Source organism: Thamnophis elegans, chromosome 2 (genome assembly GCF_009769535.1).
Source record: "Thamnophis elegans isolate rThaEle1 chromosome 2, rThaEle1.pri, whole genome shotgun sequence".
Lineage (NCBI taxonomy): Eukaryota > Metazoa > Chordata > Lepidosauria > Squamata > Colubridae > Thamnophis > Thamnophis elegans.
Window position 1 is genome coordinate 72,768,615 of NC_045542.1, and position 16,314 is coordinate 72,784,928.

Here is a 16,314-nt window from a genome sequence, read left to right on the forward strand (position 1 = left end):
CAAATAATCCATCCTTCAGTGAATGAAAGGAACTGAGAATTGTAAAGCCTGGTGAATCAAATCAAAGCCGAATCTACTCCAGCTTTCTGTCCCAATCAGATACCAGTGGAAAACCCACATGAGTTTATTCTCACTCATCTTTTTAGTTGATAGTTATAAATGTTCTGTCATTATTCCTTAGACACAGAAACATAACCCACACACAAATACTATAGTAACCATCAAGAGCCTTATCAACCTTATATCTGCATAATCCTTTTTCAAATCTATTCCTGTTGTCACCATTGTCACATATAGTTGTAAATCTGAAAGTCAACTCTTCACAGTGTGAATAGCATTCCTGAACAACCATTTGCTTTGTTAGATGGCCATGTAGTTTAATCTTTCGAAAGAAAAAAAATATTCATTTATTGTCTTCTATAATGTTCTTTTCTCCATGAATTTAATCTTTTTTCCCCCTAAGCTAAAAAGTCAGTCACTTTTATCAAATGAGGGTTAGTTTTACCTGTTAATCTTTTTTATTTGTCCTTTTGTGCATTTTCACTGTTTTACCATATTGTGATCGGAACTACAAACAGTATTTTAACCATGATCCTATTGTAGATATTTTTAAACTGCTTGTGATTGTATTATCACTGACATATATAATAAAAGTGTTCTGGAGATACTCACTGTGTTCAGTTAACATTGGTTTTGGGGGTTGGGATATTTTTTTCCTATTAAATCCCCCTTCCAATTTTATGACTTATTTTTTTGAACTATATAAATTAGAACTTTGTAGAAGTTGCTACCATCTTCCTACTAAGGTGCAGAGATGCAGAGGCAATAAAAAAGTATTAAGGCAACAGAATCTCTATATGTTAACCTAAGGCATTGCTTCAGGCCCTGACTTAGTCCTGATATATTTTTCATTTGGTTCAGAATGGTGAGTCTCAGTAATTGGATTCAAAAGAAAAGCAATCTTTTGTAAACTAGTAATTGAAACTGATCACTTCTTACTTAATTCTTCTTATGTACAATTTTACAATTTGTGACAATATGACTTACAGTTCAGTCACATCTTTGGGGACCCCTTTTGGAAGGAACCTCAACCCTTTATTACTGCAGCGAACTACAGAGTCCACACAGGTGCATTGGTCGGGACAACGGGGAGAGAAATGACAGCTGTTTTCAGTGTTGCCTACAAAAAAAGTGGACAACAAAAAAAAGTGGACAAAGTACATGGAATTAATGTTAAATATAGATGGGATAAAATTGAGAAAGTTCATTTCTAACACAATAGCTTCCCTCATATAAATCTAGTACAACCACTATCTGCAAATCATCATTATCAGGCTACATTATTCAATTTCACTTTTTAGTAATCAGTTCAACTTCATATATGATATTCCTAGCTTGTCCTTTGTTTTAGACCGTTTTAATTCCAGTGTCAGTACTGATAATATGTATTTAGTTATAAACATTTTAATTTGGAGTAAATGTAGATGGTTTTGTCTGTGTGCTTATTGTTTTCAGGTCAAAAAGATGGATAGGGACACAGACCAAGGCCCTTAGGAAATATATTTTTTTTCTTTTGTTCAATTGTGTCTGATTCTCAGAGACTAAAGGCAGGACTAGAACTCACAGTTTCTTGGTTTCTAGCTTGTTCCCTTAATTACTACAACAAACTGGCTCTCTATATGAAAATACAATTAACTAAATTTTCCAACCATAAGAACTCTGCTTCATAAATCAGCATAAACTCTTTGTATTGCTATTTTATTTATATTATTTCTAAGGATGATTGATTTACCTCATAAAGTAAATCAGCAGTTAGCTTTCCACAAGCCTCCCAAAATTGCATCCACTGAATTCCTCTAAATTTTGTATTTAAAGAAAACCACAATATTTTTAAATTAAATCTTTAAAATCTTTAAAAATAAAATCTTTTGTGTTTCTGCATGAGATCAATTTTGGATTTGGGTCATTTTAATTTTGAATATTTACTTACTTGCATTCATGAAAGCATAGGCACAATTGCTGTCATCCTACAACTGACAGCAAAATACTATAATTGACTATGTTAGGAAAAAAATACTGTATTTAAGCTGACCAAAGACAAAATGCATTTATGATGGATCATTACTTGCTGCTGTAATTTACTGACTAATGTACAGATCTGAATTATTTTAAAACATTTGCCCTGTTTATCCTTTAAAAAAAATCTCTGAAAAAAATCCATCTGTTTCCTGACATGGTGAACAATTTATTCAACACACCAGAGTTTCAATATTAATACAATGCATTCCTTAATTTTTTAAATCATGAGTCTTGTTGTTTTTAACAAGCATAATGAGCATCAAGCAACAAGATCAGCTATGCTTTCACCAAGAACTGGAGATCCACGTGAATGTGCATAAAAATACCTAATAGCTGAAACATGGGTGTTCATTTGTACAAACCAGATTTTATAAAACAAATTAAACCTCACAGTTGGAGAGCAAGAGAGTTCCTGCTATGAAAGTAAGCCTTTCAGTTAAGACTATTAAGTCATGGCTTTCTTCCAAAATTAGCATGTGGGTTCACAAAGCACTAGATACAGGCAAATGCTGGTATCTGAACATGCCTAGAAAATTTTTGCAGAATAATCTTTAAATGCAGTCAATTAAAAAAAAAACCTTAATGTTTCACAATCTAGAGAATTATCTACCTGTCATTTGGTGCTTATTCTCAAAATCATTTTCATTGTTTCAACTGAACAGAACTGGCAATGTTATAAGGTCATTGGCTTCAGTTTTGAGCAATGACTTCAATGCTTGACTGGGTCTAATAAAATGAACAGACTATTGTCCTTTATTATGCCATTAGAACAGTAATTAAAATAAACAATGGCCAAATAATACTGCAGAAACAAAGTCTGTGTTTTGTACTCTTATGTGCAGGAGTTTGGAATGTTGATTCCATTTTTTTTTCCATTTCAAAAATGTTAAGGTTTTTCATTAGAAGATGAAGCTAGATTAACTCTCACTTCCTGACCAAGCTGGAAGGCTACAGGCATGATGAAATCTGTACAAAAGTACAGTAAGCAAGAGAAAAAGAATTAGTATAGGTTCTAACTAAACTATGTCAGAAAATGTAAAGAACAATGCAACATCCAACAGATTGGAAGAGATTGTCCTAATACCAATTCCAAAGAAAGGTTTAAAATAATGTGAATACTACTGTACAAAAACATTAATATCAAAATAATGTTTAGGCTAATCCAATGTAAATTAGAATCCCTACATAGAAAGATACTAGTAAAAGAAGCTGAAGAACAAGAGATATTATTGGCTGTGCACACTGGATGTATGAAAAAAGAGCACCAAAATGAGTAAGATAAATTGATATAATCAGTGATTATACAAAGACCTCCAATTGTGTCAATCATGTCAACATTAATCAATTTTGGCACATGTATTTAAAACCTACAGTAGCTCTTTAGTAAAGTCTAAATTTCTGGGAAATATAGAAAGAAAAAGAGATGAATAATGAAGTGGGTAGATTCAATTATAGCAATAAGGGATGCAATACTGGAAGACCTAAAAAGCCCTATTTGGGGAAAGGTCATACTAGAAAAGATTTCTCAATATTGTCGCTTAGAGTATCTTGAAGGGACAAATCAATTAATCATTCTGGCTATTCCCCAAGAATGAGATTTGAATGCAAGCCAATGACTAATATAATTGCCCAAATTCTTAGTGTTTCTGATAATGTCAAGTAGAGAACTCACTTAAATCCCCGCTTCCTACTATACTTTGCTGAGGATAAGCAAAGGAGAACCTTGCTGGGACCTAGAGGAGAAAACAATTTATTTTAACCTTTATGTGGAGAAAAGCTTCATCTCTGAATATGTGCATTCATATTTGGCTGAAATATCATACTTATACTACTGAAACATCCAATATGATCTCATTATCATGTTCTAGAAATGTGCTTACCATCACATGTGAAATCCTGTGTAGCAACATCTTGAATTGGAATCTCCTTTAAGAAGAAAGGTTTCTGGCAACGTGGATTTCCACTGACAATCCTTCTCTTCCTTAACCATTTCCCCAACCATGCTAAGTGGCAGTTGCAGTTAAATGGATTAGATAGCAAATTACTAGATGAAAAATGAGGAAAAAATGCAGTCAGCTATTGAAGAAATCAAGACATAGATTTTTCAAAAGCTAATTGACATTCAAGTATGAAACTTCTGGTAATAAATTAATTTTACAATGGTAGCTGCATGCCTAACAGGGTTTTTTGTTTTGTCAAAAACAAGAGATAAAAATATGTGCTTGGCTAACAAATTCTGTTATCATTAGGTTTCTTATCATGTATTAGGTCAATCTGTAATATATTTTAATATGGAAATAGTTAGCTGTTGCTAAATAATCCTGTAAACAGAAGCTCTTGCTTTATGTTTCTGCTTCTGCATCATATGAAGACAGTCTGAGCAGTTTCAGAAGCGCCAAAGAATACAAGTTAATCTGATATGTGAATGTTAATGCCATATCTTTTTTAACCACTTTATTTTTCAATAACCACAAGTGTCTCTTTATGACAAGCAACAATAGTCCAGAGTGGATTAGAAATCGATGCCCTTCAGGTGTTGCTAAATTACAATTTTGAACTGTCACAAGAACAGGATCAATGGAGAGGAATGCTGAGAGCTGTAATTCAGCAACATCAGGAAAGTCATAGATTCCTTACTTCTAGTTCAGTCTTATAAATTACCCAACCAGCTTTTTGGAAGGAAGGAAGGAAGGAAGGAAGGAAGGAAGGAAGGAAGGAAGGAAGGAAGAAAGGAAGAAAGGAAGGGCTGCTAGTAACATTTTTAAAATAATGTGCAGTTCAGTTTGGTTTTTTTGAAATGCATACAGTTTCTGAAATATGAACTAAAAGGAGCTGAGGCATATAACATGATATATTTTAGTCAATTTGCTCCATAGCCTCAAACAGATAACTTCAGTTAAAATAATAGCTTAAGATGAGTTGGGAATTTGGGCTGCATATAAATAAATAGTTATTGAAATTTATTGATATTAAGGCAAAGCTAAACCTGTTTTCAGAGCAAAATTATTGATGTTTGTGCTACTGGAATACCTAATAGCCAATATGATGTAAAGGAACAGAGAATAATGCATTTTATTGTGCAAAACTCAAAGATGTAGCATTACTGAAAAATATCTTGCTGTATCTAAGCATGTAGATCAAATGTTTCTCTTATAATAGTCATGGAAATATCACGGGAAGTAAAGAAATGAAGTTTTCTGAAAAGTAGCTAATTAATTGTAATTATGTTTGAGGGGAAAGGAAACCTCTCCCTCCCAAAACAGAGGTTAACTATTACAATCCAGCTGGGATGTCAATTCCTTGGTATAAATGACATTTATATCTGTGATTAAATTTGAAAAAAGAAACCTAACATTATTCATGTCCACACTACAATTTTCAGTGACTCTTCATATGTATGGTATAAAGCACACACACACATTTGCATATGGTTTGACATGAACAAAATGTCATGGAGATCTCAAAACCAAACCATCCCTATCCACTTTATTCTAACCAAACCAGGAAAAAAAGATTAAAGGTGTATATTTTGCCTTCTGCAATTGTCATTGTTGGGATTGTAATTACATAGCTATTTTTAATGATTGTGGCACAGGATACAAGGTCTGTCTAAAACCCAAATGAAAGGAGTAAGTTTAAAAGTCTAGAAGGGCAGGGAAAATAAATACAGGTTTTGCCAAGTTAAAAATTGGAAAGAAATGTGAGAATACTTAAGTGGCAATTAAAGTAAAGAATGATAAGGCATACAAATAGAACACTTCAAAGACTCTTAATACACACAGAAAAAGTAAATGAGAACAAAAGCCATTGGATCTGTGGTAGAGAGATTAGTAAAAGGCCTGAAGGATCTGAGTCATGAAATTAAAATTCAAATGATGCTTGTAATGGAACATTTATACTATTGCTGTGAGCCAGGAAAACTGATTTGTCCCATAAAACAATTTGGCTCAATCTATCAAGGATCAGGCCTCAGTGAATATCCCTTTTTTCAGCCACACCAAGGACCAAATGCAAAGCTCTTACAATAGGCTACAATACACTAGCCACTAGTATAAGCACCTGCTGGATTGTAACAGTAATTACAATTATATTTGTTAGGAGAAAGCATGGTGATGATCATAGGTTACTTGAGGGACCATTTCACCCCACTGGGTGACCCATAGCACTTGTGCCAGCAGAGGAGGCATGCCACAGGTCCCGTCAATTGTCATCCTGATTATTCCAGCTGGTGGGGTTCAGGAGTAGGGCCTTCTCTGTTGTTTCTCCTGCCCTCTGGAACATCTTGTTATCTGATGTGAGGTTTGCCCCAACCTTCCTATTTTTCCTTAGGGGTCTAAAGATGTGGCTGTGCCAGTTGGCTTGGAGCCCCAGTGGGGGAACAGCACAATGGATGTGGTTGATTGAGTAATAACGATCCCACCTCCTCCACTTTTCATTGTGTCCTTGGTTTTAATATATTTTTATGTTTTAACTATATATGTAGCTATGAGCCCCCCCCCCCCCCAGCTATCCTATACTAAGATGGGAAGTCAAATAAAATAATAAACCAAACCAAACAAACCAGAACAAAATAAAACAAATACACTGTTGGATATATTTGAAAAAGAAACCTTCACAAATAGAAATGAGGGCATTTGTTCATACTTTATAAACCAGGATCCTTAATCTTAATTCCAAGAGACTATCCACCCCCAAATGCAACAGCTGTAATAATTAATAATACCTGAACTATGAAGCCTTCACCATCTCATCCAGTTTAAACATTGCCTCTTTTAGGATACCTTTTAAAACATTTTTTTTAAATGTCCCAAAGGTGCTTTTTCACCTTTGACCTGGATTACTGAGAATCTCCATTGACAGAGTTTTTCAAACTTGACAACTTTAAGATGTCTGGACTTCAATTCCCAGAATTCATGCTGGCTAGGGATTTCTGAGAGTTGAAGGCCACACATCTCAAAGTTGCCAAGTGTGAGAAACACTGCTTCTCACAGTGCTTTAAAGATCTCTTCTCCGTATAGGCCTCGTAGCTGCAACACAAGAACAAGAATACTAATTACCAGTTAAAATCTCCCTTTACTTTGAAAATTATTAAGGTGACATGCATGAAGCTCTGGAATGTTCTCCAGGATCATTCCATTTTTTTGGGAAGGGGAGGTTTCACATAATTAAGTGAAAGCAGTGACAAAGTAAATGCAAGATGTTAAGTGACAACAGATGACTTACATTGTAGATAAAGAAACAAGAGTATTGAAGGCTCCTGGAGTTATTGTAGTAATGCGATTGTCATACAGAGAGAGTAACCTTACTGAGCTCAGTCCTGTAAATGTGTCATTGTTTACACAATTGATCATGTTGCTCCTGAGCATCCTGAAACGATTCAAACATAAAAATAGACTTACTGAATTGATGTTGGAGAGGGAGCAGGGAAAAACACACAAAGGGAATTATTATTATTATTTTTAAACAACGCAATCAAAAGAAGCATGGGCTGCTTAAGAATTGGCCGTGTATCCAGAGCTCCTGGAAAAAGTAAACTAAGTTGACTTGGTTGACTTGTAAATGTGCAGGTGACTTCTATTTTCACTCAAATATAAAGTAGGATTCAGGAATAATTAAATTGAGAGTAATCAATACATGAACCCTTCCATTAAGTTTCTCTCAACCTATCCTACATAGTTTAATGAGTCTGCAGAAGAAAATATTTCATGTGCACTATTGCATATGAATTCTGACTGGAACTGTAAGTTCCCATTTTCTCTCTGTGAAGAGATGATTATCAAGGGATTGAAAACAACAAAAGTTGTCTACCTAGAATCCAGCTCACATATTAAAAAGAAAAAAAAAATCCTTTCTTAGTGATTTTCTTAATACCAATATGGAAGTGATCATCCACTGCTGTCTTGTGGAATGTATGTTCACTTCCCAATCTATCCTACAGTCCTGTGATTTCTGGTGATCTCTTTTCCAAGTAAATAGAACTAAGTCTGATTTGCTTTCCAACATCAGCAAGTTTAGCTAGACGCTCCCAATTCATATATGGACATGAACTATTCTTAATATACAATCTTCATGTTAATGATATGCTTTATGTTTGGTTTTGTTGGTTTTTACTTTATTTTTTCTCCCCTTTTTTGTTGGCTACTGAAAATCACAGTGTCTGATGAGCAATCAGTTAATTAATCAATCCAAGCTAATTTATATTGAATACATTGAGCAATTGATCCAGAGCTTTAAAAATACTTTTGAAGAAAAGGACACTCTGGAAACAAATAGAGGTAGTTTCATTTTTGCTAATAGGTGATATTAAGACTGTCAGAAATTCATCCTAGGAAATAATTACAACAGCTTTAATAACCCATTCAACTGATTTGGGGAAATTGATGATATGTAATAATGTCATCTTTATTCCCAATCATTTTCCTGACATCACGTCTATTGTTCTACATTCACAACAGGCTTTTCTCTCCTCCACATCTAAAAGAGCAAACAGACTTTATACATACAGCATCTTGAGTCCTGTGAGACCTCTAAACATTCGTCCGTGCACAGATTCCAGCTGATTCCCTGTCAACATCAGTTCCTGCACTCCTGCTGCCCCATCAAAAGTGCCTTCACGGATCTCTTTGATCTTGTTATTACTTAAATTTCTGTAAGAGGAAACAGATTCACAGGCAGCATTATTGAACACATGTTTTGTGTAAGATAAATGCAAGCATGTTTGCACTGGCAACAAAGGGGTGAACAATAGCTGAAACAAAGCTAAAAGAATGGAACCAATTTAATTTCCAGGACTATGCTGAAATCTGAATTGCAATATTTCACTTTCCTTCCAACAGTAAAGAGGCTTCTGTGATCTAGTTCTTCTTTCTCAGGGAAGTTTTTATTTTTATTTTGAGGATTTCTTTCCAATTTCTCTTGGTGGTATTTCTGAACCTCTTTTCCTGATTGAATAGCTACTGAATTTCTGCTAGGGTTAGTTATACACTTTTCTATCATTCTGCAGTTTCATGTCTGCCAACACTTCTTAATCTGAAAAGCCCCATGGGGTGAAGTGTCTTTATAAGGTCTTCTGTATGATTTAATTGAAGGGTAGAAAACAAAGCAAGGCCACACTTTGTTGAAGAAAATATTGTAGAAGGAACAAGATGAGACATTTGGGTTGTTTAGACAGCATATTACTTCCACACATTTTGTTTGTAAGAAGGTTATATTCTACTTAAGAGAATTTCTCTGAATTTTTTTCTTTGAAAAGTACATGCTCGCTCATAAAATTGGAAAAGAATTGGTAAACCAGGAGAAAAAAAACACTGCTGCTAAAACCGAAAAGTTGTTTGCTTTTTGGTATGGCAGTCGTATTTTCTGCTTCAAAATTGTTATTCATGTTGAATTCATGCCACACTTCTGAATACTTCATTTTTAAAAGAATAATAATCACATTACTGCCCATTCTTCCAGTGATTTCTAGCATATCACTTTCAAAACAAATGCAACATGTGGCATCACTGTGCCAGCAAAGCATCCAACCTGTTCTCATTTAAATTTCTTTAGGACATCTGCTTTTATTTTAAAATGCTATATATTTGTACCAGGAAACCAGAAATTTGATTGCAGATAGAAAACCCATAAAATCCATTAACATTTTAAACCCTAATTTTATCTGCTATTCTGTAAATGATATTTAGGATCCTTTTATTATATTTGTTTCATTTTTTGCATTCCCAGAACATTATATTCCATTTAATAGGCTTCAAAGAAATTAGTTTGCATTACTTCATTTATCAATTACTTCGTTTATGAAGTAATTCTACTCAAGAGGACATTATGTTATCATGATTAAAGGAGAGATTTACCCTGTTTAAAGATGAGCAGGTTACATCACTTACTGTGCTAATAGTTATGGACAACGAGAGTTAGGCTTATATACCGCTTCATAGGGCTTTCAGCCCTCTCTAAGCGGTTTACAGAGTCAGCATATTGCCCCCAACAACAATCTGGGTCCTCATTTTACCCACCTCGGAAGGATGGAAGGCTGAGTCAACCTTGAGCCTGGTGGGATTTGAACAGCCAAACTGCTGAACTACAGTCAGCTGAAGTAGCCTGCAGTGCTGCATTTAACCACTGCGCCACCTCGGCTCTTCCAACTAATTTATATTATTGTTTATATTTAAATCCAATGGTGTTTTTAATTTTTTTTTGTTATATTGTAGACATTATAACTATCAATGCAGAAGACTCAATGGGAAATTTGATGAATTAAATAAATACATTTTCATAGCAATATTTTTAAACATTATTATTATTATTTTACAGTTAAAACAATGCACTAGAACTGGGATGTCAAACTCGAAGCCCGTGGGGTGTTTAGATCTGGCCCCTGAGGCCGCCCTGGAAACAGTGGCCCTGTGGAAGAACTGGCCCTCAGTGCCTGTGCCAGCAAACATGGAGCTTGAGAGGGTCGCGTCGCAGAGGGTTGCAGGAGGCTGTCACAGACAGAAATGGAACTTGGGAGCCCGTTTTCATTGGCAGAGCACTTGGACCACCACAGGAGTTTACCCTAGCCCCCCCCGAGGTCAAACACAATCCTGATGCAGACCTCAATTAAATTGAGTTGGACAGCCCTGCACTGTTCATTGTAATACAGGTAGTTCTTGACTTACAACCACAACTGAGCCCAACATTTCTGTTGCTAAGTGAGACATTTGTTAAGTACATTTCAGCCCATTTTATGACTTTTCTTGCCACGGTTGTTAAGTGAATCACTACAGTTGTTAAGTTAGTAACTCAACTGGTAAGTGAATCTGGCTTCTCCATTGACTTTGCTTGTCATAAGATTGCAAAAGATGATCGCATGACCCCAGGATAGTGCAACCGTCATACATGTCAGTCACTTGTCAAGCATCCGAATATAAATCACATGACCATGGGGATGCTATGCTACAATGGTCATAAGTGTGTGAAAAATGGTCATAGCTCACTTTTTTCACTGCTGTTGTAACTTTGAATAGACACGAAGCAAACTGTTGTAAATAGGGGACTACCTATAGTCAGCACTGGGCAAAACTAATTTGGAAGACTGAGGTGAGACGTATGAGGAACTGGTAATCTATTTTATGTTTTCTGAACAGCTGAGGCAGCCTGACTGTATAGCTTGTGACCCATCACCTTTCTTGTTGTCTGAATGGAATACAATAAAGCAGCAGTAACAATAAAGCACAAAACCACCCATAGTCATGTGAGCTCTTTTAAAATGACTTCATGATTTTCATTGGTAACTATATCAGATTTGCCTTTATGTTTAATGTCAGCAACAGCTCAGGAAAAAATCATTTGATACTGAACTATTATCCAATGAACAATGAACATAAGCATCTCTTTCTGAATCCTAAGAATATGAGAGTTGCTTTTACAATTAAGGTTACTAACCTAAAGGTTATGTTTGTCTTAGCCTTTTGAAAATACGAACAGGTTCTCTGAATCACTTTCAGAGAAAGAGATGTATGCAAGTATATAGTGTGAATTGTCACATTTACCTTAAAGGAAGATGATTCTGAATTTAAAACAACCAGTCACTACATGCAAAGCAAAATGTAGACAGTAAACACACACACAGATACACACACACACACACACACACACACACACACACACACACACACTAATCAGCTTCTATTACTAAGAGAGAAAAAGTCTTCCTTTCAGATTAAATGTAACCTGGGAAATCTATTGACTTTCTAACTTCAAAATTACATCAAAATTCTTGCAACTTTGCCTCTGCAGACTACAAGGTCATTTTCTGCAAAGCTGCAAAATAAGCTGCAAAATTTATTTGCCTCTAAAAACAAACAAGAAAACAAACAACAGTTCCCAACCCCTCCTGACTTTATAACCACCTGGATTGAAAACAATCTCTCATTAGTAGACTAATCCATTTTTGTGAAGTTTTCCTTGGAAACCTTTAATCTCCTGTCTGCCAATACACTCCCCTTCAAATGCCATTCTGTGCATTCTGCGTACTCATCTGAGGGACATTTGCAATGTTTTACCCAAGAACATATCCAAACAGAACACTTATCTATTGGGGTCAATTTTCCTGCCCAGTTCTCCTGATCCTGCAAGAAACCTGCCTCCAACATATAGACATATTCCATTAGAAGGAACTGTCTGAATCTGAGCCCATCTCAAGGTTTCCTTTTGACATTCTCAGACCATTGGTGGGATTCAGCCAGTTTTCACCACTTCGGGACAACCAGTTGTTAACTTTCTGAGCAGTTTGGTGAATTGGTTGTTGGACGAAATCATTAGGGCAGAGAACCAGTTGTGAAATTATTTGAATCCCACCACTGTCTCAGACTGTAAGACTCATGCAAAAATTTATAAATCAATCATATAAGTGTAATTGATGCCATACTGAACTGAAACTAGATTTGGGTAAACTAGAATGTCAAAAACTAATAGCAGACTGAATCTAGTAGTATTGAACCCAAAATAGACTAGTGTATTTGATGACTGCAGTAGTCTGTTATTCTTTTACTGAGAGCCTTCAATTGAGTGGCTTCGGCGTAGATAGCTTAAGGAGAAAACTTTCCTCCAAGCAACCACGAATAGTTTTATATCAATATATCAATTTCAGTGTGGGTAATGTGATAATGTGCAAACTTTTAATTGGTCCTAATTGTAAATTTGTCAATATTTTGTCTTCTGGAAGATTTTTGTCCCTAAGTTCATGAAATATTTCTCATATGCTAGCAGTACATTGGGAGTTCAGTAGTCCTAACTATGTGTAATTCACATTCATTATAGGCAAGTATTTAATGGCTTTTCAGTATTCATGATGAGTTATCATGTAAATTTGTCCTGAGGGACTTCTTAAAGGAGACACAATTGACCCTGAAATCAATTGTGTCAATGAATCCTTTGGTGATGCTTAAACATCACTTATTGACCAAACAGACAAAGGTTCCAAATGAATGCTGCCTGCCAATGTATACTTAATAGTAGCATATCAAATATATTTTAAGGTGTCTTATTAGGGTGACGTGTCTCCTTTGTGTTTAATTTTCACAAACACTTGTAAGTTCATATGTTGCCATAGTAAAAAATGAAAGGCTAATTTCATCTTAGGAACAACATCAGCATCCATAACAGAGAAGTCTGTTGTGGCAAGCATATAACATGGCACTTCGCTCTCTGGAAATCTGAAAAATTATGCTTTATCTCTGCTAACTGTAACAAGAGAGAGGTGGGCGAATTGGGAATGCCAGCAAGCACAGCTCTACCTCATGTATAGGCAAAAAACATGAGGTAAAACCTAGGACAATCAATCTGGTAAGTGTTCTTCATCAACTACCTGCCTTGATTTTGCCTTCTAATGCCACTCAGAGTAGGACAAACATGGAAGCGCTAGCTTCATCCTGCATAAGCAGCCTTTATCCATATGTTATAAGAAGAGCTGCCAATACTTGGATGAAAGTGTTCTTTCAGGCACACACCTTCTCCTGCAGAGAAATGCATACAAGGGATGAACCATCCAGGAGCTGTCTATGGAATAAGGTGAAATGTACTGTAGATTGATAAACTCTGGGCCTTATTTGGCATCTGTGCTTTTATAGATGATGTCAGCCTTTCCCTTTCTTAGTCATTGATTCCTACTGTTATATAGTTCACCAAGGCAAGTATGGAATGGAATTGGACCATGTCCAGTTCCCCATTCTTTACCCACAAAATATTTAATCTTTTTACTAAAGTTTTATACCGTTTTATTTCCAAAGAATTTATGAAAGTCTTTGAAATCAGAATATTAAAATAACTCAGGAAACTTATATGATCAATCATATACAAAAATATATCAGACAAATTTAAATACATATCCAATGAGAAAATATTAACCCAAAAATGTATTTCCCAAAAATTATATTTTTAATATATTTCTAGATGTTAGGAGTCTAGCATCATTCAGATCTCCAGTGAGAGGCAGAATGAAAAGATGGATTCTATATTTTAGACCAATTACAGCTTAAACGTAGTCTTCAGAGCAGGGGTGGGTTCCAGCAGTCACTACTGCTGGTTCGCTCATGGTCGCGCCAAATGCGCTTGATGTGTGCCAAGCGTGCATGTGCAGTGCAATAAAAAATTTCTGCACATGCACAGAGACAAAAAACAAGATGGTGATGCCTACAATGGCGGTTTGGGGGCATGGCAGGCCTGGGTCGCTGCCAGTTCCAGCGACCCAGGCCACAAACCACTACCGGTTCGGCCGATCAGGTCCAAACCGGTAGGAATCCACCACTGCTTCAAAGTCTGCACCATGTAGAGCAGGGGTCCCCAATCCCTGGGTTGCAGCCTGTTTGGAACTGAGCCATGCAAACGGTGAGTGAACATGCATGCACAGCTCTATTTGTGACAAATGCTTGTTCTTGAAGCTCCATTTGCACGAGCGGCACCCATGCATCTAATGCTCACACAAATAAGAGTTGCATGTGCTCATGAGCATGCCTGCCACTCACACAGAAACATCCTGTCTCCCTCACCACCACCAATCCATCAAACCGGAAAGATTGGGGACTACTGATATACAGTGTATTGCCACAACCTTGCTGGAAGGTACAAAAAAGGTAACGTTTTCCTCTTTCCAGTTGTATCTGAGTCTAGGGACAGTGATCATTTTTATTTCTGAGCCAAAAATGCCAGTTTTGTGTGAAGATATTTCTAGGGCCATGTGTCCCACATGACTATACCCCCAAGTGCACAGAACACTGTTACCTTCCCACAGAAGTGATACCTATTTATCTTACTCACATGTGCATTGTTTTGAACTGCTAGCTTGGCAGGAGCTAAGGCAAGTAACAGGAGCTCACCCTGTTGTGGGGTGCTCAGGTCTTGCACCTGAACTGTCAGCTTTCCATTTGACAAGCTCAGAGTCTTTAAGTGCTGAGCCACCACATCCCCAGGATAGACAGCATAGAAGGTACAAAAGCAAGAATAATTATGGACAGAAGCTTTTTCTCCAGGAAGGGCCACAATTGATTCACTAACCAAAGTTGGGTGAAACCTTTTATAGCCATGGCCTTCATAATACTAGCTACAAGTATAGGAAAATCTCTAAGTCACAAACCTGCTGTTTTGTGGAAGGACTATTCCATTTGGGGTATCACTGAAATAGAGTGCCAAATAATTTCTGGAGAAACATAAACTCAATCTCATTGGGATTCAACTTCAACCTGTTACCGTGTCTCCCTGAAAATAAGCACTTGGCCTTACTTTTGGGGAAGTCTTATTATTTTTGAGGTGCAGGAGGTGGCGAACATGGTCACCTCATGGCTGCTGCTATGTTGCAATATTTTGGGTAGGGCTTATTTTCAGGGGAGGGCTTATTTTAGTGCATGTGCTCAAAAGCCTGATTGGGCTTATTATCTGAGGAGGTCTTATTTTCAGGGAAACAAGGTATATTGCATCCGGATCAGTAGATATGGAGTCAGAACATCCCTCAGAAGACTTTCCTAGCCTGGTGTGGTAATGTTCATCTGAGTATCATTCATGTTTAGTATCATTAGTGTAATAAGGGGATGTTTTCTTAAACTAGTGGATGAACTCACCCAATGACTTTATGTAAATTTTAAACAACAGACAGGAAAGAAAAGGAACCAGCAACAACATTCCACACCGGAGTGGTCAATGGGTCGTCCCTACTTACATACCCTACTGATTGAAAGTGCATACTTAGGTAAGAGCAGACACCTTTGCCAGCATCCCAAGAATATATTGCAATTAATAGTTTGGATGCTGCTAAGAGATGAGACAAGAGGAGGCACATTCCCCTCCTTCAAGTCCAGTTGCTGGTCATCCAACAGTGTGACTAATGTGATTCTGTCTGAATAAAAAGTATCCACATCTGCTTTCTTTAGGGCACAATGCAGTGAAAGTGTACCTTCACTATTTAACCTTCTTCCAAAAGTAAGACTGGTGATTAGGTGGTATTTATCTAAAATGACTAAATCCAAGTTCTTGAGGAGAGAATATGGCACTGTCACTTTTAATATACCTAAAATAGACAAACTATGAAGATTGTCTTCTGCTACCCCATCAGTCTTCCGAAGATGCTCTCTATACTCAAAGTTATCTTTGGAGGGGAGGTATTTTCAACCTAGCAACAGCTTATCATTTTTAGTTTGGAAATGTGTTCTTGTGTGACACGTGTATATACACATACAAATGTTCTTTTGTAAATAAAATACAATT

The 16,314-nt window shown here is 36.4% G+C and overlaps 1 protein-coding gene across 1 annotated transcript in view; it reads right to left on the reverse strand.

Moving 5' to 3' along the window:
• The window catches only part of SLIT3 (slit guidance ligand 3), a 506,804-nt gene that overhangs the window by 108,229 nt on the left and 382,261 nt on the right, over positions 1 to 16,314 (reverse strand). The window contains 4 exon segments of the mRNA XM_032210926.1: positions 1,048 to 1,180; positions 3,960 to 4,123; positions 7,303 to 7,446; positions 8,583 to 8,726. Coding sequence (XP_032066817.1) covers positions 1,048 to 1,180; positions 3,960 to 4,123; positions 7,303 to 7,446; positions 8,583 to 8,726 — 585 coding nt within the window.